The sequence below is a fragment of the Panicum virgatum genome, chromosome 9K (assembly GCF_016808335.1).
Source record: "Panicum virgatum strain AP13 chromosome 9K, P.virgatum_v5, whole genome shotgun sequence".
In the NCBI taxonomy this organism is placed as follows: domain Eukaryota; kingdom Viridiplantae; phylum Streptophyta; class Magnoliopsida; order Poales; family Poaceae; genus Panicum; species Panicum virgatum.
The window spans coordinates 69,309,826-69,334,922 of record NC_053144.1 but is presented as its reverse complement, the minus strand read 5'-3'; the positions used below and the strand labels follow the sequence as shown (position 1 = coordinate 69,334,922).

General features: G+C 47.0%; 3 protein-coding genes and 1 non-coding gene across 5 annotated transcripts; 1 reads left to right on the top strand and 3 right to left on the bottom strand.

The window, feature by feature from the left end:
• Positions 1 to 37: 37 nt before the first annotated feature.
• On the bottom strand, positions 38 to 110 carry TRNAN-GUU. Its single transcript has one exon. It is a non-coding gene; the product is annotated as a tRNA-Asn (tRNA).
• A 1,087-nt stretch (positions 111 to 1,197) lies between these two features.
• Positions 1,198 to 11,752, bottom strand: LOC120647460 (K(+) efflux antiporter 5-like). Of its 2 annotated transcripts, none has more exons than XM_039924262.1 (20): positions 11,248 to 11,752; positions 10,945 to 10,988; positions 8,857 to 8,921; positions 8,674 to 8,758; positions 8,510 to 8,571; positions 8,330 to 8,405; positions 8,181 to 8,255; positions 7,798 to 7,869; positions 7,601 to 7,684; positions 7,426 to 7,494; positions 7,144 to 7,221; positions 4,266 to 4,354; positions 4,051 to 4,147; positions 3,641 to 3,694; positions 3,052 to 3,147; positions 2,619 to 2,807; positions 2,455 to 2,532; positions 2,289 to 2,333; positions 2,125 to 2,220; positions 1,198 to 1,713 (listed from the first exon to the last, which is right to left on the bottom strand). In XM_039924262.1, exons 1-20 carry the CDS (start codon positions 11,486 to 11,488, stop codon positions 1,672 to 1,674), a joined length of 1,737 nt encoding a protein of 578 aa, XP_039780196.1. In that variant the 5' UTR covers positions 11,489 to 11,752; the 3' UTR covers positions 1,198 to 1,671. The 2 variants fall into 2 exon arrangements, with proteins under 2 accessions (XP_039780196.1, XP_039780195.1); XM_039924261.1 differs by having other exon boundaries at positions 1,198 to 1,725; positions 11,248 to 11,738.
• A 2,206-nt stretch (positions 11,753 to 13,958) lies between these two features.
• Positions 13,959 to 17,153, top strand: LOC120647459 (ADP,ATP carrier protein 1, mitochondrial-like). The gene is made up of 4 exons (XM_039924260.1): positions 13,959 to 14,249; positions 15,366 to 15,859; positions 15,959 to 16,330; positions 16,531 to 17,153. The coding sequence occupies exons 2-4, from the start codon at positions 15,386 to 15,388 to the stop codon at positions 16,825 to 16,827; spliced, it is 1,143 nt and encodes a 380-aa protein (XP_039780194.1). The 5' UTR covers positions 13,959 to 14,249; positions 15,366 to 15,385; the 3' UTR covers positions 16,828 to 17,153.
• A 6,177-nt stretch (positions 17,154 to 23,330) lies between these two features.
• Positions 23,331 to 25,097, bottom strand: LOC120648282. The gene is made up of 3 exons (XM_039925004.1): positions 24,843 to 25,097; positions 24,499 to 24,764; positions 23,331 to 24,396 (listed from the first exon to the last, which is right to left on the bottom strand). The coding sequence occupies exons 2-3, from the start codon at positions 24,738 to 24,740 to the stop codon at positions 23,331 to 23,333; spliced, it is 1,308 nt and encodes a 435-aa protein (XP_039780938.1). The 5' UTR covers positions 24,741 to 24,764; positions 24,843 to 25,097.

Genomic DNA, 25,097 nt, shown 5'->3' with positions numbered 1-25,097 from the left:
AACACATAAAAAGCCAGGGCAATAAAACAATAAAAATCGCTAGAAGGAGGGTAAAACCTCCGACCTCATGGTTAACAGCCATACGCTCTAACCAACTGAGCTATTCCAGCTTTTGTTGGATGGTTGAAATGTTATAGTAAGTAGAGACTTTGTTCTAACTAATGACTTCTAGGAACTTTTAGGAAAGAAACTTCTATGTATGGGCTACTAAATAAAGTCTATTTGCAAAACCTCTTCACATATGGGTGTAAATTTTCGCGATGAATCTAATGACGATAATTAATTGATGATTGACTACAATTACGCTACAGTAACCATCCTCTAATTACGCGATCAAAGACCTCATTAGATTCGGTAGGTTTCCTAACACAAGGATTCTAGAGTTAGTTTTTGTAAACTGTCTTTATTTAATATCCGTAATTAGTGATCAAAGTGCCTTCTAGGAATTCTAGGGAAGAAACCAAACTACTGGTATTAAATAAACACAGTTTACAAAACCAACTCCAGAACCCTTGTGTTAGGAACCCTGCCAAATCTAATGAAACCTTTGACCGCGTAAATAGAGGATGGTTACTATAGCATCACTGTAGTCAATTATCGATTAATTACCGTCATTAAATTTGTTGCGAAAATTTACACTTATTTGTGAAGAGATTTTACAAATAGACTTCATTTAGGAGTCCATACATATAAAATTCTTTCCTAAAAGTTCCTAGAATAGAAGGAACCAAACAGGGCTGTTCGTAACGTAGTCATTAGAACGAAGTCTCTATTTACTATAACTACGGAGAATTCGAGATCGTGCGTCTCTGTCGCATATCTAGATTCCTGAACGCACTATGGCCAAAGCTACCGGGGCAACAGCTCCCAGCAGGAAAAGGCCAGGCACGCGCGCTGCGCATGCGCACCCCCTTCTGAAGCAACCACAAAGCGGCGTCAAAAGCCATTACCTCAGGCCAGGCCAGTTCTCCTCCAGCTAGATCGTGCTGGTTTAATAGCCGCACCCACTTTGGATCACTATTCACGAGCCAGCATTAACAGAATCAGGCACTACCGCACAGCGAAAGTTATCGCAAGTCGCAACCACCCCTCCGCGCCTTGTCCGATGGATACGACAGCCGGTACGCACCAAAGGACGGCGCGGACAAGCTGTCTTCCAACAAACAAATGGTAGTACGAGCAAAAATTAACCATAGATGACAGGAACTAAACTCTGTTATGATCAACCGGATGGATGCATGTGTTCATGTGTCGATGACATGAAAATTGACAACAACAGAGCAAATTCACACTACAAAATACAGCTTTGCCATCATCTTCTGACAATAAAATAGTGGTACATTTGAGCACAAGGCACCAAAATCCCTATTCTACCTCCCTAATTTGAGTTGGCAAGAACGATATACAAAACCAAGGCCCATCAGCGCCTTATCTATGGACAAACCCTCGTGTATGCTACCTTGAACATATACAGTATGTACACCTCAAAATTTCAATCAAATGAATGCTAGGCTCCGTGGCTGGCTGAGCTGTTAATTTTGGCCATCGCTTCGTGTTCCCGCAAAAGGGGACTTGTGTAGTTGATTCTCCTATGCAACCACGGCATGTGCAAAGAGTCAGCACACAAATAAATCACCGTCAGTTGAAAGAATGTTGTATCTAAGCAAAATGTTAGAGCGATCTGTTGTGGGCTTCAAGCATGGCGGCTTTCTCCTGTAAAGGAAGCTGAAATATGATCAGATATGGAATTAAAAAGAACATGGATATAAGACTGATTGAGCCTATGGGGACCGACTCTGCTACTTTAGATTTATATATGTGTTGGCAGAAATAACAGGTATAAATTATAAATATTTTTATTTTTCAGATTCTCAAGTATAAAGTATAAACATGGAAACGGAAGGGCTGGACCAGCTAAACAAGGTACTTCACAAAAACAATAAACACAAATGTCAAACCTCAGGTAGTAGTTTATCTTGGACATTTCTTAAAAACCTAAACCCTATACAGATTCTAGAACATGAACTTTGAACACATGTTTTACTACTCCAACCACCAATGTCTACTGACTAAGTCGAGCTTTGAACACAAGTGAGCAAAATCAGCAAAGGTAATAAAGCATACCTCATTTTGCATGCTGTTTTCCATGGGGAACCAACGCATAAGGATGCCAAGGTGCATTACCACAGGAATTAGTTTGAAAATGAGAGGAGTTGTTACCTGCAACAGTGAAATAAAGTGAGAATGTATACCTAACAGCTCCGTAATTCAGGCAATAAGGTATTTACCAAGCTAAGGGCAGTTGTTCCCAGTAATAGCAGATACATTTTCCCCTGCAAAATAATAATTTAAAATTACGGAATTTTATCATGCGTGTGTGACAACCTGGAGTTGCTATTCTAAAAATGAAGTATGTCTGAAAGAAAACAAATGAATGAAGTGAGAGTAATTCACCCCAACAAGATGCAGATGGGAGGCGCGGCTCAAAAGCACAAAAGCAAACTCTCCTATCTGAGCTAAGGATAGCCCAACCTTGATCAGACAAGAAAGAAAGAGTGAGAATACATTTCAAGATTGCAGAAATACTGATGGACAGCCACTAAGGGACAGATACTTACAACAAAAGCTGTTCTGATGCTGTATCCAAATGCCTTTACGACAACAGTTACGACTATACTCTTTACTATTATAACCAGTATAACAGCTGCAAGTAATATGTCAACATGATTCCACAAGAACTTAACATGTATGAGCATTCCAATGCTTGCAAGGAAGAGTGCTGCAAATAAATTGCGAATGGCTTCCACCTTAAAATAAAATAAAAAAAGTTAGAGAGAGTTCAGTTACTATAATGAAACGTCCACATCCAATTATTAAAGATGCCAAAATGAGATGAGCTCAAACTAAATAAACCTATAGACGAACTCCTTCCAAAGCGTCTAACTCTTTATAACTCTTAAATTGGTGAAGGAAGGAAAATAGAGATGTAAACAGTTGGTTGCCGGTAAAGTCAGATAGTTGCAGAAAAGTTGACTGAATGCAGAATAGCACCTGCTCCAAAGTATGATGAGCAAAATCTGTGGTAGATATCATAACACCAGCAAGAAATGACCCCAATTCAAGACTCAATCCGAAATAATCACTGCACTGGCAAATACAAAGGCACAACATCAGTCTATCAACATAAATAATGCTGTAGTTATATGTATGCTGATGGGACTTGGAAATAGCTGAGGGTAAAAAAGAAAGAAAACAAAAGTATTATACTACCAGTTACCCCTCTCATGTCACAGTGTCAGATTCAAAATAAAGTAGCACAACAAATGAATTCATTATCTCATGGATAATAAATAATTCGTTCAAACAGGAAGAAATTAAACTAACAAGTTGCTCTTGCAATGCCGGGGTCATTATTCGATTCCCGCTTTTAGTTGTCTTGACAACTATGAACAACTATCGAAGTTGAGATGCCAACATGAGAATAGTTGATACTCCATGCGAAGAAACAACATCCATCTAAAATGCTTCGCGAAAAGACTATATACTACTGCAATTTGCCACATTGCACTTATATGCCTGCCTGTAAAGACAAAATGGAGCCCGACCAGAATATGCTTTAAGAAATGAAACAAAAAATTACCCAGGCTAGCAGCAAGCAGAAAGCGACGGAGGCCAACTGGTAGAGTTCATTTGTCTGCATATATATAAAAAAGGAAGTGAGGGGGAAAATGCAGGAACATCAGATAATGTTCAGCAGAAAAATACTAATTATATGAACATATGTTTTGGAGAAAAGGTATCCCTGTTTTGTTTTATTTGCGAAATAATGGAATAAAAACGCAAACAAGTCTACATCCAGTTTACGGTTCAGGACATGCTCACCAACAATAAAGAACATATATGATGTTTAGCCAGTTTTGTTTAAGATTCTCATAAACAAAAAAAATGATTAAAAAAGAAATGCAGCACCAAGATGTCAGAATCATCATTAAGTATCTACGAAAAGTAAAGGCCGACAGGACAAAAGAGGAACAGCTCAATTGGCCTAACCTGTGAAGATAACTGAATCATCAATTTTAAGAATCTAGGAACAATTGACCATGTCATCATATATGTAACAGCTACAAATACGGAGAGCACAAGCAACCTGCACATACAAAACATTTCAGGTTTGATGTCACTCAAGACATAAAAGGGTTTTAACATACATTTTTGTGACATGGCAATTTTGATTTTAGTAAAAATATGCATCCCCATATTCTTACAATTTCGCCATTGACATCACTCCTCCAAAAATGCCACTAGCACCTCCAAGAACAGGAAGGAGAGCAAATAGCAGGCCAACTGCACAATCCTGGAGTAAACGAAACACAAATGTCACCACTGAATCTTAACGGAGAGCAGTTATACAACACTAGCACATAGAAACTACTTTCCATCAAGGGAGCTTACCAAGAAATATTAAGTACCATTTCTTTCACCACTTAAATACTAAGCCAATGTAAACTTGGCCATGTCTTAAATGTATGTGTTTTATTAGGATTGCCCTCAATGTACTTTTTATTTAAGTTCTATAGCATGATAGACAGAACAATCTAATATCCAAATAACAGGGACGTACCCTACTACTGAGTTAAAGATTCGGACTAACTGTTTTTCAACAAATATGTTTCCAACTGTCACGAATGGATGAGGAAGATGGACTACTCTGTTGTTAGTATTGAGATATGCCCAAAGGGCTATATATACAAGAGAAGACCCCAAACCCTAGACTAGTACAATGACACTTATACCCTTAACACCCCCTCTCAAATGCAACATGAATGCAATGACGTTGCATTTGGAGAGTTGAGACTAATTACTAGACTTAAACAGAAATATGAAATTGATACATCCGAAGCCCAAAATCAAAGACGACATCAAAGCGTGCAACTCTTAAACTTGTCGATGTAAATGATCTCCTCCACAAGAGGGTATCGCCTTCACAACCGTACTTCAGCGAATAGCCCGAGTCTTCACAAACCAGTACATCAACTCCTCAAACACGAGCCTTGCTTTGGAGTCTTGAACTTGACAATAACTTGAGATGTGTCAAACCAGCCAAACGGAGAGGAGAATGAGAGATCACTGCTGCAAGACGGCAAGCAGGAGGACATGTGTTGATGACGACGAATAGACGGCCATTGATCATGATGTGGAGCAAAACGGCTCCGAAAGGGACCAAGAGGGCAAAGGTCGCATCAAAAACTGATGATGGGGCAGCCACACATCATGGCAACCCCGAAAAGAAAATGAAAGTGGCTGATTTGGCAATTAAGATATGTGGACACGCACGGCTTTGACGAACTGAAGAAGTATATATGGACTTAGGATCGACGTTGATGCATATGCAGCAAAGGCAAATGACACTAATGCTAGCAGCAGACTTGGATGAAAAATGATGGAAATATGACACAATATAGTAGATACTAGCAGCAGCAAGCAACATGCAAAAGCAGTAGAAATTGCAGCAGCAGCATACAAACGGCAGGAACAATGGGGCGCAAACCATCTCAATCGAGCCTCCAACAGCCCAAAATGAGGCCCCAACAGACCTGCAGGCCCAAATTTGACCCACACATCACGGGCAGGCAAAGCTGCAGAAGGGTGGGCGGCGGCGCTGAAGCAGCAGTGAGCACAGGCGCAGGAGGTGGGGCACGACGAGATGATGGAGGGAGCGGCCGGCGACGACAGGCCGCAACAGGCGGCCGGCAAATCCAGAATAGAGGAGCCGCACCCCCCTTGCCAGCAGCAAATAAAGGCGGACAGAGGAGCCGCACACCCCCCTTGCCGCAAAAAACATAGGCGGCGGCATCTCCAGCCCCAAACCCATTTCTTTTTTTTAGTTGCGTCGTAGCAGCAGCAGCAGGATCTTGTCGCCGTCGTCGATCCGCTCGGGGGAGGGGAGCAGCAACCCCTGCCCGTCATGGATCCGTTATTCAGGATCATCGAAGCGGGGCTGTGATTGGGACTGGCCATCGCCGTAGAGGTTCTCCTAGTCTCTATATTTTGGACACCCTGTGCCTTCATCCCACCCGAGATCCACTGCCGCCGCCGGCCGCCGCAGGCCGTCCAGCGACGGATCCGCGCGTTACGGGCCGCCAACAGCCCGTTTTGCAGCCGCCCGTCGCGGCTCGCGTGCGGGAGCGGCCGTCGTCGCCCTATTTTCATCCCCGTCCAGGAGCTCTGCCGCCTGTCGCGGCGCCCCCGTCCGGTGCTCGTCCGCGCCATCCCCCGCTCCTGTCCGGCGCCGGTCCGCGCCGGCCCTTGCTCTCGTCCGGCGCCCGTCCGCGCCGCCCCCCATCTGCGCCTCCGCCGGCCGCCGTCTGCGCGCTTCTCTCCACGCGCGCCTCCGCCCGTCTGCGGTCGTCGCCGCCCCTGCCTCGTCTGCAGCCGCTCGTGCGCCCGTTGCGCCTCGGCTGGTTGCAGGCCTCCGCCCGTCCTCTTTTCAATCGCGCCAGAGGGAGCAACCACCGCCTGGTTCTGTGTTGCTGCTCTGCTGGTGCTGTTGCGCCTCTGCTCTGCTCTGCTGCTGGTGCCTCTGCTCTGCTCTGCTTGTGTTCTGTAGAAAGGAAAAGGGGTGTTCCGCTGTGGTAACTGATTCCTTCCTGCCCTCTGTTGTTTGGGTCACGAGTTCTAGCAGCTTTCATCATGGCACAGATCAATACAATAGTAATCAATATCACTCTTGATGGTCAGAATTACCCTGAATGGGCCTTTTGTGTAGAGACTGCATTGAGGGGTCATGGTCTCTATTTTCATTTAACTAATGATCCACCTGTGCTTGCATCTGATGGCAAGAATGCTACTGAGATCAATACATGGCAGATTAATGATGGGAAAGTGATGGCTGCTATGGTCAATAGTGTTAAGCAGTCCATGATTATGAGTCTGTCCAAATTCAAAACAGCCAAGGCTATATGGTCTTCTCTTAAGCAGCGCTATGTTCAGGACAGTGGTGCTCGTTTGCACAATCTCATGCAGCAAGTTCATGTAATTGAGCAGAATGACACTTATACCCTTAACACCAACATTGTAGTTTTTTTTCCCAGATCATAGCCACAGAAGAGAAAACATATGAAAGAATTGGATGGGAGTCTTCACCTGAAGTATAAGCGTTCCAATTGTTACTTGGCCATGAAGCGTGTTTGTACTGCCTTTTTCTATTAAAAACTTGGAAACCTGGGAGGATGGTAACAGATCAAAGATCCTCGTAAGTCAAAATAATTCTTAACCAGTATGCTAACGTCAGTTTGCCAGACCATTCATATAATTGGAATATGCCCAAAATGTAGACCACCTACTCTGATCCGCAGTTCAAATGACCATCTCAACCAAATTGCAATAATAATAAATGGGAAATTAATAAGTATTTATAATACTTACCACTGCAGTAGACGACATAGACAAGAAGGCACCAACGAACACCCCTTCGGATGATTTAGCACCACACAACTGGAAAAGTTACAAAATAACTTTTAGGTGAGCAGTGTTTCTATTACAGTGCAACATGCATTGAAGAAGCAGGAAATGTAATTTAAAGATTGGTAGGTGCATATACCGCTGCAGTGAGGCCACACAAGAACATGAACAGTGCAATCTGAAGTAGACCACCAAGTACAGCAACAGGACCAACCACTTTCAACTAATAGAAAGGACAGACATGTTAAGGAAGCGATTTGACATGTATATTTGTCAAAATTCCTTTGAGAATCTATATTAGACTGAAGACAATATCCATAGATTATTTTGGGGTACCTTAGTCAGTGAAAACTCGAGACCAAGAGCAAAAAGAAGAAACACTACACCAAACTGAGCAAAAGTTTCCACCTGTAGTTGAATACAATAATTTTGATAAGTATGCGACTTCAATTAAATGAGGCCAAATTAAACTAATCTTCTGGTGACTATTATTTAAGAGAAAGAGAAAGTTTGGACCACATTTTAGATAAACCTAATTGTAAGCCTTGCGCATAAAATATGATCTTTCAAATGTCCACACCAACCCTTTGGTGGGCATATTTAACAGAAAAAATGCTTAAATGAAACTGTAAAAGAAATATCTTTGATCAGAAAATCGAGGAAAGTAAGAAAAAAGGGGGACAGAACTGCATTTTGTAAGCTGCCAATGATTGGGTTACCTGCACCATTTCACTGATAAAGTTCAAACCCCCAGGTCCAACTAGAGAACCAGCAAGTAGGTAGCCAACAATAACCTGGAAGAATAACATAAATCATGCTTAATGAGGATGCATTTGGTTTAGTATAATAATATATCAGAATTACTGACCGGCTGCCCCAAACAAGAGAATATGATACCACCACCAGTAGCTGAAACAATTATAACCACCAGATCTTTAATCAATCTGCAATTGAGAAATTGTATATAACGGGTTATGGGGCCTTAACAGATTACATTTGCATACAGGTGAAGGTATGTGGGGTGGGGTGGCGGGGGAATGCAGCTGACCTTAAATCTAATTGAAGTGTTGGATACTTTGTTTTACGATTTGACATCACAAAAACATTATCCTGCATAAGGTTAGTGCCTTTGTTTAGTGATAACCAAACCAATAGCAAAGTGTTTCATAAGCAGTTAAAAAGGTATATGAGTTATTAAGTGAAATTGCACACCTCTTTATCTATCACAGTTTCCAAGTCATCAGAGGTCTCATCCTGACCTCCAAACATGTCACCTATTTGGAAAGGCTTTGGGGAACTGCACAAGAACCTCTGCGTAAGTCAGAAACTTGATATGGCCGGGTGCTACAGGAAATAACAATTTTGACAGGTGATGTTGAAAAATTCTGGCCATACTTTGTGTGCTGTGAATCATTCTTCTTCTTGTCATGTGTAATGACAGCTACTGTCTCCAAAACAGCCTGAGTAAAAAAAGGAAGTTATTTTTTTGTTTATCTAACAGACAATATTGGGGGGGGGGGATCTAGCAGACAAAAGAAGAATGTTTTAAAGATTTTTATGTCCATTTTCTTTTGAAAAAAAGAGAGAAGATACACGGTGAGCTGTTTCAGTCCTAGCAATGCCAAAGTTATCTATTTAGAGTAAACCAGATGGCGAGGAATTAGTAATATGAACACAACACAAGAGGCAAAGATAAACCCAAATGATATAACTTCCGGGAAAATTTCACATACAACAAGTTACTTCATCAGAATAACTTACAAAATATATAGTTTGACTTTCATAAGCATGAAAACATAGATTTGCATTTTAACTAACGTGACGTCTGTATCCATGAAACATAGGAGCAAATGCCATCGAACTATCTTGATAAGATGAGCTAAAAGTCTTGCGATCAGCAAGGGGGCATCATTTATGTAGGTGTATGCTTATAGAAAGAAATATTCCCTAATGGAGCTCTTCTCTTTGCTTTTAGTTCACTGTCTCACCAATCCCAGCAGGTCACTGAGGCACTTCACTTTACTTTTGTTTTGTCACTGATTCACCAAGCAGATTAACTATGCAGATACCATATGAAACTATTATGAATCAGTTTTCCCGAAATACCATGCCATATTTATTCACTCAAATTACTCATTACCAGTTCTTGTAGGTGGCAATCTAAGGCTACATGTGTCGGTACACTCAGACAGGACTACCCTCTCCTACAAGAGAAGGACGAAGGCGCTCAGGAGTGGCAACCACGGACCACGGGTCCGGACCCCCGCGGACAGGTCCCGAACCTCCGCGGGCCGGACCTGGGCCTCTATAAGTGGAAGCCAGACCTCCAGGAGGCCTGAGTCATCGAGCCAGCCAAGGGACCCAGACCCAACACCCTATTTGGGTAGGAATCCGGAGCCCTCGCAAGCCCCTGTGGGCGCGGCCGCCGACCCCAGGGTCCGGCGCCGCCACGTGTCCCACAGGGCCGACCTCTGGACCTCCGCTCCCCGCTTGGGCAGGGGTCCGGAACCGCCACGTGCCCCTGTGGGCGTGGCTGCCGACCCCCGGGTCCGGTGCCGCCACGTGTCCCACAGGCACGAGTCTTCTGCCTGAAGCCAGCACTCCTGCCGCATTAAATGCTGGTGGTTGGGGCGTGCGCTGCCAGAGCAGGGCATCGGATACCCACTCACGGGTTGGACAGGCGTGACATGACAACACGGTAAGCCCGCCTGTTTCCAAGGCGTCTCGTCTGTTACCGAGGCACGCAGCAGTGTCTCAACGCCGCGCGTGTGGGCGACGAGTCATGATGGCCAGCTACTAACTGGAGCAACAGTGCACGCTGCTACAGCGGACTGAGTCAGTAGTTCGGCGTTTCATCATGACCTCGACGCGCGGCTCCAGAGGCTAGACTCTACTCCGACATGACAGCTCAAGACCATCCCTGGTCAGAAACTACGCACGGAATCCGACGACAAGAACTCCGGATCTGAGGCATTGAAGGCCAAAGTGTAGTTTATAATACATCGCCGGGCCCACCTGTCGGGGTCCCGCTCAGTGTACTGCTCCCCTTGAGCTTATAAAAGGGAGAGCACGCACGGTAGAAAGGATGGTTCCACAAGTTTTCACACATGCAGAGACAGGCATAGCTCCTCCCCCAGCTTGCACACAAGCTCAGGCAATACATCACACAGTGGACGTAGGGTATTACGCTCCGGCAGCCCGAACCACTCTAAATCCTTGTGTGCTTCCGTGTTCTTACGCCTCTAGATCGAGCATTCCTTGACTGCCCCCAAGCACATCCTACACTTAGGATGAGGCGGGTGCATTCCGCCACCCGGCTGTGGTTTTCCACACCACGACAACATGCATGAGCTTCCTCCACCATTTGTTGTGTACTTTTCAAAAAGGACCCATCTTACTAAATGTAAATGTTATACAGCAGCTTTGGAAAATATTAACAGAGAACAATTCACAACATGCATGCAAGAGGGAAGTCACACCTACTTGATGATCTGATACACTGTTGTTGAAGCTACTCTTGTCAGGAGCTGCAAGAGAATGAGCAGAAGAGCAAATCGTCATTCAGAAAGTGCAGGATGTAATGTTGCAGCTAAAACAGTTGCAATTCATCAGACCAGGAGCACACAGAACGTAACGCGGTACGCAAATGCTACAGCTTATTAAACCGTGAGAAATTCATGGACGAGTCATTGCTTTCCTATTCAGCTCGTACTGAGCGACGGGGAAGCTCTCCACTAAAAACCCAAATGCCTCGCGAGCGAAGCCAGTGCAGATCCAGATTCGTACCGTCGGGCGTGTCGCTGTCCGCGAACTCCTTGTCGAGCACGCGGCCGAACATCTCGGCGATGCTGCCATCCCCGGTGGCGTTGTGCGTGCCGTTGGTGACGAGCGTCCCGTAGAACTTCTCCCGCATCTCCTTGTCGGGCCTCGCGGCCGCCGGCGCTAGGACCAGTGCGAGCGCGAGCGCGACGACGGCCGCGGCGAACCGCCGGCGAGGCGAGGGCCCCGCGGCGGCCGCGAGAGCCATCGGATCGGGCGGGGCGGCGGCGCGCGAGCGAGCGAGCGTGCGGCGGCGGGAGACGGGAGGGGAGGCTGCGAGATTTGCGGGTGGCGCGTCGGGGTCGGGGATTTTATTTCGCCGCGGGCGCGGGGAGATCGGTTGGTGTGCTGCCTCTGCCTGGTGGTCTGGTGGATGGAGTCGTCGTCCGATTGCGAGCACGAGGCCGGCTCAGGCGGCGGCGACGGAGGTGGAGGGGAGAGGTAGGCGTCGCGGTCGTGGCGTGACGGCACACGGTGCCGGTGGTTACGCTTGGCAGCCGTGCCGGTGCCTGGGTGGCGTGGCTCCCCGGCGCGCGTTGCGTCGCTGACACAGTGGCACGGCGGGAGCAGGGCCCACTGGTCGGTGTCTCCAATTCAGGTTTTGTGGTTGCTCCCCATCTCCCTCCGAGCTAATTTCCTGGCTGTGTGGTTGCAGGTTTTGTGGTAATCGTTGTCAAGCACGGCATTAGATGGGTTTTAGTACCGGGCCCCTGATTTTTCTCTGACATTGATGAAAGTATCAGATCAGACATGACAAAATCAAAGCGCACCTTCACATGACGCTCATCTTCGAGCACGAGACCAGGTCCACATGGCCTGTGGCATCATGATGCGCAGAATAATCTGTGTGGCCTGTGGCGCGCGTTGGTTTTCGGTCGTGGTCACGCTCCTCCAACTTTAAACTAAGCGGTAGAAATAGAACAAGGACAAAGCTCTCAGCTTATCTGCACAAATTGGCTAAGCAACCCCCATGACTTTTCAAACAATAGTCCTGCGCTAATTCACCAAGAAAAAGAGTACTCCGTTTTTTACTCGTGCACATAGAAACTTGAAAGGGATATGGTACTAGTACTAGGCATAATATACTCCAATATTGATCGCCGTACGGACCGTATGGTATTTCCTGACGGTATCCCTGAAAGTAAGGTTGGTCGCAGGTCAGTATATGCAGACAGTGTCAGCATTAACAGCGATGCTACTGACCGAGGCCTTTGTTTGGTTCTAGTTGCATCATCCTAGCACACGATTTCCGAAAAAAGAACCTCACATGCATGGAGTACTAAATGAGGTCTATTTGTAAAATCTTTTTTAAAATGAGTGTAATTTTTCGCGACGAACCTAATGACAATAATTAATTGATGATTAGCTACATCGATGCTACAGTAACCATCCTCTAATCACGGGGTCACATGTCTCATTTAATTTTTCAGAGTTCCTAGCACAGGAGTTCTGAAATTGATTTTGAAAACTAACTTAATTTAATACTTCTAATTAGCAATCAAAGTTAATATAATTTCTAACGTAGCACAAATCAAACAGGCGCAAAAGCCTCGGGCGCCTGATTTTGATTCCACCGGAGACGGAAACAATAGACAATTGTCGCCCGGTCGGGTCAGAACTTCATGTTTTTTTTTTACTTGGCCTCCAGCTGAACTGCTGAGGTCAACGGGTAAGTTCAGAATAATACTGGGACAGATCATATATTAAAGCACGGTTTGGTCACCCATCTCCAGGAGATAACTGAAGGTAACTTAATTGCTTCAGTCAAAGCAAGGCCTCGGCGCCTCTAGATGGTTCCAGACCCATGTGCTCAGGCTCTTACGGACCGTGCTAATTATCAATTAGTCTGCCGAGTAGTGGTTAGGTGTTTGTTGGAGGGAAATTATCAAACAGACTAATGAAAGCTCTCCTTCAACTCGTAGTCAGGGGAAATGCATTCTGCCTGCGTACGGGCGTGCAAGTTCTGATGCTATCTTTTTTTTTTTCGCACGAGCAGATGCGGATCACTAGTCCTGGACTCCTGGCTTGATCATTTCAAGTTCTTCCTAGAGCGCCGAACTACCTTTAGCGTGGTTCCTCAAAAAAAAAACTACTTTTAGCATGGAAGCTGGCTGAAAGCCTGAAAGTGTGGAACCTTAAAGGCTTCGCTCTCAGGGCTCGTTTGGATGGCGCCCTGGCCTGGGCTTGCCTGCCAGGCAATCAATCTCAGCCCCAGGCGACCGAAATCCAACGCCCGGGGACGCTGCCTGGCGTCGGAGCTGCCTGGCAGGAGTGCATGTACAAAACGCAGAGTGGCGGTGGCGGCGGCCCAACTCCGAGTACTAGACTGCATCGCACTAGCTTGTGATTTTGTGAAGGCTCAAGATAAGATTAGGCTTAAAGTTAAAGCTAAACCCCGTGGGCAGTGATGGTCACGACTCCTCACAACTCGAACACAGGCAGCAGCACAGCACCGCGTGTGGAGTGTGGTGGCTGGTCCGATCCACCACCGAGAGATGTCTCGCATTGGGTGGGTATGGCGCGAATCCGCCAACCAGGCCGATCCGATCAACCTTCTGCGCAGAGGGCCCAACACACGATTCGGAGGCCCAGCCGTGAGAACCTATGGGCTGGGCCGGATCCTCTGCCGGAAGTCTGGAACCTTCTTTAAAAAAGACTCGATTTTCCTTTTTTTCTGGAAAGAAAAAGACTCAATTTCCTTCTTCTCTGGAAGGGCATTCTGGAGTCTGGACTTGCTCTTCTTCGAGAAGAACACCCCAGCCTCCCTTGCCACGTCTCTTTACCTTGCCACCTCATCTCACTGACCCCCCCAAGTCCCTGAGCCCATCCAATCCCAACTCCATCTCTCTTCCCCGCGGCGCGAGCAAGGGCGACGCCGGCCGCGACGGGGCTCCGCCAGCCAGGACCGCCACGACGGCGGCGTCGGCGGGAACCCGGCTTCCGCTCCATCTCCTCACTCACCCCCTCTGGTACGCACTCTCTCGCTCGAGCCGCTCCTGTCTGGTTCGTGGAAGTTCGAGGGATCGGTCAGGGTTTAACTTCATTTATAAGATGGATGGACGTCTGCCGTTTCTCGGTAGATCTGGCTCCTGGAGATGTTTAACTGAGAATTGGGAGTTCGTCGCTAGTATGGAGGACCGTAGATCTGGGTTTGTGATTTTGGCACCCATGTCCCATCTGTCTACTCGTGTAGAGTGCACATAAGCACGATTTTCTGATGCAATGTTTTGCCTACTTTTGGAATTTCGGCCGCTAGGTCTTCCACTAGTTAGTACTAGCACATGCTTTTTAGAGGCTATGTGAACATGGACTGTAGCATCGGAATTACAAAACGAGAACTGAGCTTGCTGCTGCTCGCTCCGTGCTTTCTCCGTAGTTGATTCTGTGATGTCCTCTAGTATACTATTTGTTTACGTTAAACTCAGAATTCCGCTGTTAGCTGTTAACACCAGATTGGTTCATGTTAACACGTCTTCATCATCCCTTACTTTGATTGGTTGATTTGCTTGCCAGCTTTCAGTTAGATGTTCTAGTCAATCATGTTGCTGTAACTCATGAGTGGAACTATTGTGATTTTGGTCTCATCCTAAACGATATCACAACGATTTCATAACACGTAATTTCTATGTCTTGCCTGCTACGCTGACTTGAACCATCTACCCCAAATGTTGCTAGGTTTCAAGACTTGCCATATTGATCTTGAACTGTACTTAAAATGCTGCTAGGTCTAATTTTGCGTTACTTAAATTCTAGGATTATTATTGAGTTATCATACACTATCACCAGACTGCCAAAGCTTCTTGTCATGTAGACTTCTACTTTCATGGTTACTTAAACACCAATCCTTTTTTTTAATTATGTCATTATTATCTTGATGCACCAGGGTATGCTGTTATACTTATATGTGGCCAACTGCACATGCTTCTTTCGTCCTGTTAGTAAACTTTATATTCCACTTAGCGGAAAAACCAATCTAAATTTAGGGACTGTTTATAGCACCCATGCATCCTGTCTGTTGCTTCTGCGTATTTACTTATGGCGTGTTTACTTACAGTCTGACCAGAATGTGTTATGCTGATTGACAGATCACTTCTGACTCGTGAAAATGGTGGATGAACTGCGTTCTACGTCTGTGGTCCAGAAGGTTCATGGGCAGTCCGTGTTGTTGAGCAGAATCTCTTCTTGTTCTGCCATGAATAACCCTGTATTCAACAATGCGTATTCTGCCTACAATGTGCCCCGGAGGTCATACCACAGGATGAATGCAACTGTTGGACTTTCCTCTGTCATGGCACCATCTCCTTTCTTTGCTTCTGCCCCAAAAGAGAAAGGTTTTTCAGGATTTATGATTGACTTTCTAATGGGTGGAGTTTCTGCTGCTGTTTCCAAGACAGCTGCTGCTCCAATTGAGCGTGTCAAGCTTTTGATTCAGAACCAGGATGAAATGCTCAAGAGCGGCAGGCTTTCTGAACCGTACAAGGGTATTGGGGAGTGCTTTACCCGGACAATCAAAGATGAGGGTTTTGTCTCACTGTGGAGGGGCAACACAGCTAATGTCATCCGTTACTTCCCCACACAGGTCCGACATCCTATCCTATCCAACCCTTATTTTTGAATGTTTTGTGATTATGATTCATATGTATGCATTAGCTAACCTAAGTGTTCCATCCTGCTTCAGGCATTGAACTTTGCCTTCAAGGACCACTTCAAGCGTATGTTCAACTTTAAGAAGGACAAGGATGGATACTGGAAGTGGTTTGCTGGCAACCTGGCTTCTGGAGGAGCTGCTGGTGCTTGCTCTCTCTTCTTTGTTTATTCTCTGGACTACGCTCGTACGCGTTTGGCCAATGATGCCAAAGCTGCAAAGAAGGGTGGTGAGAGGCAGTTCAATGGACTCGTTGATGTTTACAAAAAGACCCTTGCCAGTGATGGTATCCGCGGCCTCTACCGTGGATTCAATATCTCTTGTGTGGGAATCATTGTCTACCGTGGTCTTTACTTTGGAATGTACGACTCCCTCAAGCCAGTGCTTCTTGTTGGTTCCCTGGAGGTCAGCAATCCGAACATTGTTTGGGTTATTTCCTGGATAATTATCCCCAAATATTCCTGCGTATTCGAGAAAAAAACAATTATCCCCAAACATTAGTTCTAACCTGTTTAAGTCAGAACTGCATAATCATGTTTTTTCGTCCAATTGATTCACATATGTCCTAGCTTAAATATAGCATGCTCAATTGTGTTGTTTTGCAGGATAACTTCTTGGCCAGCTTCTTGCTCGGCTGGGGCATAACCATTGGTGCTGGTCTTGCCTCGTACCCTATTGATACTGTTCGCCGCCGCATGATGATGACATCTGGTGAGGCTGTCAAGTACAACAGTTCCTTGGATGCCTTCAAGCAAATTGTCGCAAAGGAGGGTACCAAGTCCCTCTTCAAGGGCGCTGGCGCAAACATCCTCCGTGCTGTTGCTGGGGCTGGTGTCCTTGCTGGGTACGACAAGCTCCAGGTGATTGTCTTCGGCAAGAAGTACGGGTCTGGGGGCGGCTAAGAGTAGATGATGATGATGATGAACAACAAATAGGATGTTTTAGGTGCCTTTAAATAACATACACATGGACGGCGGACACCATTTTTAAATTCAGCACTTGGAAGAGGTTGTTGACTTGGTTTGTAATGCGGTTGTCACCGCTTCTCTTTTTGCGTGGGAGATTGAAATAAGTTGAGTTAGAAATTACAGCCCTGCAGACCTTAAATCATGGTAGTCCCGCAGTGGATCGATGTTTGCTTGTATTGGTTACATTTGGTTTTGCGCGTGCAAATGGTTGCTCGAACGGGACCTATGTAGGTTCCAGAATCCAGTCCTCTTCCACAGAAGTTTATTTTGTTCATGGAATTGTTTATTTTTGTTCTTGTACACAATCCCTCCAAGATCTTGTGTTAGAATTAGTGAATTACGGCTCTTACATTGAGTTGTTCTCTCATCGTACATGATGGGTGAGGCTGTTCATAGTGAAGGACGGATCTTATTTCTCAAAACTTGAAGCACGTTGGCCATAGATGTTGCCTCGTTGGATACATCCTTCGTAAACTCGTATGCCAGCCGTTCGCTTCATTCCAATTAGTAGGCTCGTATGCCAGCCGTTCGCTTCATTCCAATTAGTAGTTTCTAGCGTCGATTAGTTTCAAAAAAGAAAAAAATGTTTCTCGCGTCGAAAAAAAGGAAAACATTTCGGATACCTACCACCAGTTAGGCTGACTCCAACAGCGCAGCTAAACAAGAAGGCAAAAGGCAAAATAGCTCCCGCACGGAACTGTAGCAGCATTTAACCTTGTCCAGCAGAGCAGGCAAAAGGGACCGGCATTTTGCAGGCGAGGAGAGAGACAAGCCAAAATGCGTGCTCCATCCGCGAGAGCCATCGGCGGCGTGCGCAACGGTCAGTTCCCAGGGAGAGAGAAAGTCGTGCGGCAGGGGAGAACTCGCCGGTTTGGGATCGTTCAGCGGCGGCGGACAACGAGCTCCTCGGCGGCGCGGTCACCTCCAGGGACTCCGACGACGAGGTCCGTCCCCTTCCGCTCTTCCCCTTGCCCTCCACCCGTCCCTGTTATCGAATCGATCGATTTGTTGAAGCGGCCCGTTGTTAGCTTGATCCGTACAATGGTGGTTTGTATGCAGATCCGTGCTCACAGCGGACGGATCTTGCGCGAGTAGGTTGGTGTTGTTGGCCTCGTGGTTGCAAAGCTGAGTTATTCGCTGTAACTAACTTTTTTAATCGATCTAGATGAGCAAGGCCGAGGATGTCGCGGAAATAGCTGTTCATAAAATGCAACAGATCTCCAAGCAGCTCGTTGATCTGTTCACGAACAAACTCCTGTATCGCGTGTTTAGTTTCAACAATTGTGCTGGCACTTTCTAGAGTATTTGTGTTATGTTCCCAATTGTTGCCGGGCATGTAAGTTTAGTTTCACGAACCAGCAATGTTTCTACCAAATAAATGGCATGCATGCTTCAGTTGTGACTCAATTTCTGTTTGCTTGTATCAATGAATTATCCTAATTATTGTAGCCTTATTGTATATGGAACAGTTTGTCGTGAATGAAGCGTGTTTTGCTTATAAAGTTAAACTCCTGCATGATGGAACACAACTTGAATTTTGGATTCACTGGTGCTACCAGTCAGGCATACCCTGACTCCCAAGAATGGGAGTTCCCTTTGTCTGCATCATTGGCTGAGATTGAGCAAGCTACAACTCATCAAGTAAGTTGATGATGATTTTGTAACATCCCAAAAATCTAACAAAACTAAATCACGCGCTAAAATATTTTCTCTCCAAAGCATTCCATCGTTGAGCTCGAGATCCTTCTAAAACCCTAAACCCCAAATCCCGAGATCATTTCTCTGTCCCGAACACCCGATGTCCCATCCTCTTCTCCGCGCGACGCACGCGTGGCCGACCAGCCGTAGATCGCGCCGCGAATCCCGCCTGCAATCGAGCGCACGCGACCGTCGCGCGTGGCCGGCCGGGGCCGCATCGCGTCAACGCAAATCCCGCCCTCTCTCTCTTTCCCTCTCTCTCTCCTTCCCCTTTTTTTCTCTTTTCCTTTTTCCATTTTCCATTTTTTTCTTTCTTTTCTTCCCCCCCTATCTCCTTCCTTCCTCCCTGTCGCGCACGTCGGCCCTCCTCCCTTCCCTCTCTCCTCCCGCACGCCGCTCGGCCCGGCTTGCCCCAGCTCGCCACCACGCCGCCCCGTGCTCACGCCTCCCCCTCGGGCCGTACGCACGCCCGGCCCCAAACGCCTCTCGCCACGCGCGCGCTCACCCCGCCTACCCGTGCGCGCGCACACACGCGCACGAACGCGGCACGCCGCGCCGCGACGTCGCCCGGCCTCTGCTCGCTCGACCGCGCGCCAAGCTCCACCTCGGCCCCGCACCGCCTGCGTGAACTCGCCCGCCCAGACCGCCTCTGCACGCCCACGCACACGCGGCCGCGCCGCGACCCGCGCGCCCGCGCACGCCACGTCGCCGGTCCCGCTCGCCCTGCCCGCCCGCGCACACCGCCGTTGACGCCCGCACACCGCCGCCGCCTGCCACACGCAGTCGCCCAGCACGACGCCGTGCCGCCCTCGCCAAGCTCCCACCTCGCTGCAGCCCTCTCACCGGCCAAGCCTGCCCTGCTGCTGCTGCCGTTTCAACGCCGCCGTCGCCTCAGCAGCAGGCTCGCCGCTGTTCGGGTTGACGCCGGGCTGCCACACGCTCGCCGCGTCAACGCTGCACCGCCACGGCGACAAGACCCCTCCGGCAGCGCCCGCCCCACACCATTAACGCCGCCGAGGAGTCGCATCATGAGCCTCGCCGGCCACCCCGCCACCACCGCCCTTTCCACCGACCTACTTCGCCTATAAAGAGGGCCAAGGAGCACCCCGGCGCTCCCACAAACCGCAGCGCCACCGCCCGCCGCCTCCTTGCTCTTCCAGCGCCGCCGCCTCCACGCTCGCCACCGCCGCCCCCCACTGGTCCTAGTCGCGCCACCTCCTCGAGCCGCATCCGCCCAAGGTGAGCGGGGGGAAGGAGTCCTCGCTCCTCCCTCCCCCTTTTCCCCCTCAAGCTCTCGCTCCGAGCTGCCCCACCGGCGCTGCCCGCGGCCGCCGCCTGCCCGCCACGGCCACGGCTGCCAGAACCCCCTATGCAGGGCCCCTCCTCTAAAATTGGAAAGGGGGATCGACCCCTAGCGCCGCCTGGCCCCTCTTTTCCCTCCTCCCGTGCGCTACCGCGGCCCAGGGCCGCCGGCCAGGCGCCGCCGCCGCCCCTGTTTCCCCTCCCCTGTTTTGGTCGGGAGGAAGGGGAGGACAGGGCAGTTTTGCCCAAAGGCCCCTGGCCTTTTCTCCTTTTATCTTAGGACCGTTTCACTCTTTTGCAAAAGAAACCCCCATGATCCCCTATTTAAAGAAAGACCCTTCAACTATAAAAATCTAATTACAAATGAACCCCAGACTCTTTTAGAGTAACCCAAATAATTTCTAAAATACAAAACAAGCCCCTGCTCTCTTAAATTTAATTACAAATAGGCCCTTGGACCTTTATTTAACCCTAAACCTTTGTTTAACCTATCATTTCATGCACCAAACAAACTCTGATCAACCCGAAACTCTACCACACTTTTCTTAACCTAGTTGTGGCCATGCCATTAGGAATCCACCCAAAAATATTACTCCGTGCCCCATATTTTATGTGTTCCCGATTCGAGCTCGACGATAAATCTTTATTTCTGTGTATTGATTGTGTGCTTGTTTATATGCACTGTAGACCACGGAGTGAACGAAGGAGAACCCGTTGACGAGCAGTGCTGTGAGCAGGTGAACGAGGACCAGTTCTGCGACCCCGAGCCCGAAGGACAGGACCTCCCCGAAGGCTACGAAGACGGCAAGTTCAATCCCATCCTTTGATGCATGTTTCTGTCCTAGTTTTTATAAACACAACCTGATGGCCTGTTTTAATAAATTGCATGTGTTTTGCTTGCATGAAAACACAGTTGGATAGCCACCCCTTGATTTGTGATGACCATTCCTTGGCCACCTAGATTAATGTCTAATTTTGCTTGGACGTTAATCGATACTAGAATGCTTAGGACTTTACTCATAATATGATTTATTTTATAAAGAAAATGTGTGTGTTTGTGGGATGAGATAAATGTGGTGTTTTTGTAAAGAAAGTTTAGACGGGATGGATGGCATTTCTACGGATTTGCCATTTGGTGTGCTCGTGCCAATGTGGCAGGGCAAAGAAGGGAGATATCCATCTTGTCGAGTCTAAGGACCGAGTTGATGTGTCATCTCACCTAACTCCACTATCGTGCAAACCACTCGACCGTTGAATGGGCAACGGCTTAGCATAAATCCCACTAGTTGATTTGATAGCCATCAGGAGAGCTGAGAGCAACGGGTGACTAAGGAAAAGGGATAAGCCCAGAGTGACTTATGCACGATTATACCTAAGTGAACGGTCGATGACCCCTTGGTGCATCCCGTGATGGCTAGTCAGGTCTAGCTAAGGTGGGTAATGGCTATGTCGGGATCTACACCGACACTTCGGTGCCCGTGTTGTGGTACCCGCTTGTGAGTAAAGTTGCACACCTCTGCAGAGTTAAGAATCTATTCGAATAGCCGTGCCCACGGTATTGGGCGAGTTACGGTATGGTCACATAACTAGTGTTTCATTGGGATGGGCTGGTGTGAGTTGCTTTGGAGTTGTGTCCGGCAGTTGTGCCGTGTGCTACGACGGACGGGGAGTCCGGTAGCAGTTTTAAAATTTGAACTCCGTATTATTACAAAAACTGATTTTCTAAAAGGTTTTCTGTTAAATAAACCCCTGCATAAAATATCGTTTTTCTGCAAATTAAACCGTAACCTTATCCTTGATTTACCTATGCATATTATTCTGATATAACCCCTCCGTGGGTGTGGTTGGACTTGCTGAGTACATTCGTACTCACCCCATTCTTACCTTTTACAGAAGAAGACCCAGACTTCGTACCAGACGACGCCGAGTAGGGTTATCGTTCTGCACCCAACCTTGCCTGTGGTACCGGCCCTGTCGAGATGCCTTCGCTGTCGTAGTACTCTGAGCCCGCGCTAGACCCCATGTGGTTTGCGGTCTGGTGTTATGTTGTAGCCTGGTTACTTATTATCATTATCTGTATCGAGTGTCCTCCAAGGTTTGTACGGTTTTGAACCATCTGATGTAATAAATGTGGCATCAGCCTCCTGGGACTGGTGTTTTGTCTCACATTTAAGTCTTCTCTTATGAGGGGACGCTTCAGATTTGAACAACGCAATTTGGCAGGGCCGGACTAAATGCTTGTATTGGACTTTTGACTGTTTAACGCAATAGTTGCAGGAAGCCATGCGGCGTCAAATGCCATTTCAACCTCCCAGACCTAAAGCTGTAGCTGTGCCTGTGGACGCCAGCAATGAAAATGCTGAGGTAATTGCACAAGCAGCAACAGTAAACATTCCTGGTCAGTCCAAAAGAGGAGGGAAAGGTAATAAGACTGCCAGAGGAAATGGCAAGAGGGTATCACAAAGAGGTAAAGCATTTAGCAAAGAGGAAGATAGAATTATTTGTTCGGCCTTCCTGAATGTGAGCAAAGACCCAATTACTGGTGTGTCCCCTTCACTTGATAAATTTTAAAGATTTGACAGTTGTGATGTTAGTAAACTTATTATGTTTACATATGTAGGAAACAATCAATCTAGTGGAGGTTATTATCAAAGAACATGGTGATACCGATCAACCTCCTCGTCCAGATGGAAGGGACACTTCCAAGAAGCGTCGAAGTCGAGCAGGGGCAGATAATTCAGCATCTACCACTGCTATTGAATTCCTTCAAAGCATAAATAAACGGGGACAGTTACAGGACGAGAAAGAAGACAGCCAGATGCGTGAAATTCTACAGCGAAAGGATGCCAAGATTGAATTGCAGCAAACTATGCTTGCATTGCAGAGAGAGGAGATGACAAAAAGGTTCGAGCTTGAGAAGGAGAAGCTCGTTTTGACTAGGGAAGAAGTAGAGATGCGTAAAGAGCAGACAAAGGTGGAGATGCTGAAAACCGAAGCTCATTTCATGGGTCAAGACCTTGACAAGTTAGCCCCACACCTAAAGGAGTACTACATCTCCATCCAACGAGAGATTATGGAGCGTCGAGGGATTCGAATCCCTCCTGGCAACAACAGTTTGTAGGCCGAGATTGTGCCTAGTGTGTAATTGTAGGTGCCTATTGTATGCTTGCATTGCATTGTGTTGTAATTCTAGGTGCCTTTTGTGTTGCACTCTGTGTTTGTTCTGTAATAAGACTTGAACTTGTTGTTTGTTCTGTAATAAGACCTGAGCTTGTTGTTTGTTTTATGAGTGAAGTCAAAAAACACAATGTGTTATGAATGCTTCGTTCTGAATGTTGATGGCCAACATAGCTATTGGGGCAACCATTATTCAGCACACATAAGAACATTTGCAACAACTTAATAGCATTACATCAGATCAAAGACGTTACTACATACTAACTTCCTGCAAATGGGCCTGTTGATGCACCATAATGACTCCATATGTGTTCTATGAGGTCCCACTGTAGTTGCCGACTTGTTTCCTTGCTTTTTATGCAGTTGTATGCATCAATGAGGTGATCGATCTCTGGCACATCTCGGTTCTGCAGTACAGGAGGATCTGCTGGCCCTTCAAATCCCTGTGTGTCAGCTGCATTGAGGTAACTGTTGCGCTCGTCTTCTATGATCATGTTGTGAAGAATAACACATGCACGCATAATGGCATTCAGGTCTCTTTGCCTCCATAGCCTAGCAGGGTTATGGATGATCTTAAACTTTGATTGAAGTACTCCAAATGCCCTCTCCACATCCTTCCTGCATGACTCTTGTGTAGCTGCAAACACTTGGTGTTTCATGGTCACCGGAGCACTCACAATCTTAACAAGAGTTGCCCAGTCTGGGTAAATTCTATCAGCCAAGTAGTATCCCATGGTATAGGGATTGCCATTTACCCAGAACTCAACCTCTGGTGTCCTACCATTAGCTAAATCATCAAACACATGAGACCGATGCAAGACATTGATGTCATTGTGAGAACCTGGTAGCCCAAAAAAAGCATGCCAAATCCTAAGATCTTGAGTTGCTACTGCCTCAAGTATAAGAGTAGGTTTGGGTTTATGACCCTTGAACATCCCAGCCAATGCTGTGGGACAATTCTCCCATTCCCAATGCATACAATCTATACTTCCAATCATGCCTGGGAAACCTCTGGCCTCATTCTGTTGTAGAATGACTTGAAGTTCATGAGCACGTGGTGGCCTCAAGTACTCTTCACCATACACATCATTGACAGTGTTGACAAAGTGCACCAGGGTCTCGAGAACGGTTGTCTCTGCCATTTTGTATGTGTCATCTAATGCATCTGCAGCGCCGCCATACGCTAACATTCTGCTTGCAATTAAGCACTTGTGAATTGGAGTGAAACCTAACTTCTTTGCTGCATTTCGTTTTTGCTTGAAATACTTGTTTCTTCTTGTGACATCATCAACAATGCGTAGAAACAAAGACTTCCGCATTCTGAACCTACAAAGTGTACGTGTGCAATGCTTCAGGAAACCTATGCCGACATGTTGAACCAACATTTTCACAAAGTAAAATGAATTCATATGTGATGGTTGATGATACCTGCGCCTGAAATCTTCCTCGCCGAACAATGCATTCTCATTGAAGTAATATCGCATGATTTGTTCGTTCACCTCTTCTCTTTTTCGATTCTTCACAGCATGACCAAAAAAAGATCGTCCCCACCGCCGTTTATTGCCTACTCCCAATGCCACTGCAGCAGCGGCGGCTTTGAGTTCTTCCTCTTCCCGACGGTTTGCGGTAGACGTACCACACATCCCCATCTTGATGTACCTCCAAGCCATGTTCAAGAGTGAAGAGGCGACGTGCTGCAATAAAAAAGTTGAAGAGTCAGTACCTTCCTCCACCTTCGATTCAATAGCAACCATGGCTACCGGAATCGCCACCTGGAATCGCCGGATCCGGTGACAGGCAGGCGGCGTGCGGCGGACTTCCACCAGAGCCCGCGAGCCAACTGCCAGGGGAATGGAGGTGCCTCTTTGCCTATGCTGTTGGAGCAAAGTCAAAATGCCTACGGTAGCTATTTCTCAACCGGTAGCTATATCCTCCATTTGCATGCTCTGTATGCCAATCCTTGTTGGAGTCAGCCTTACGTTCGTTAGCACTAGCAGCCCATATTAGATACGGCCCAGCAGCCCAAG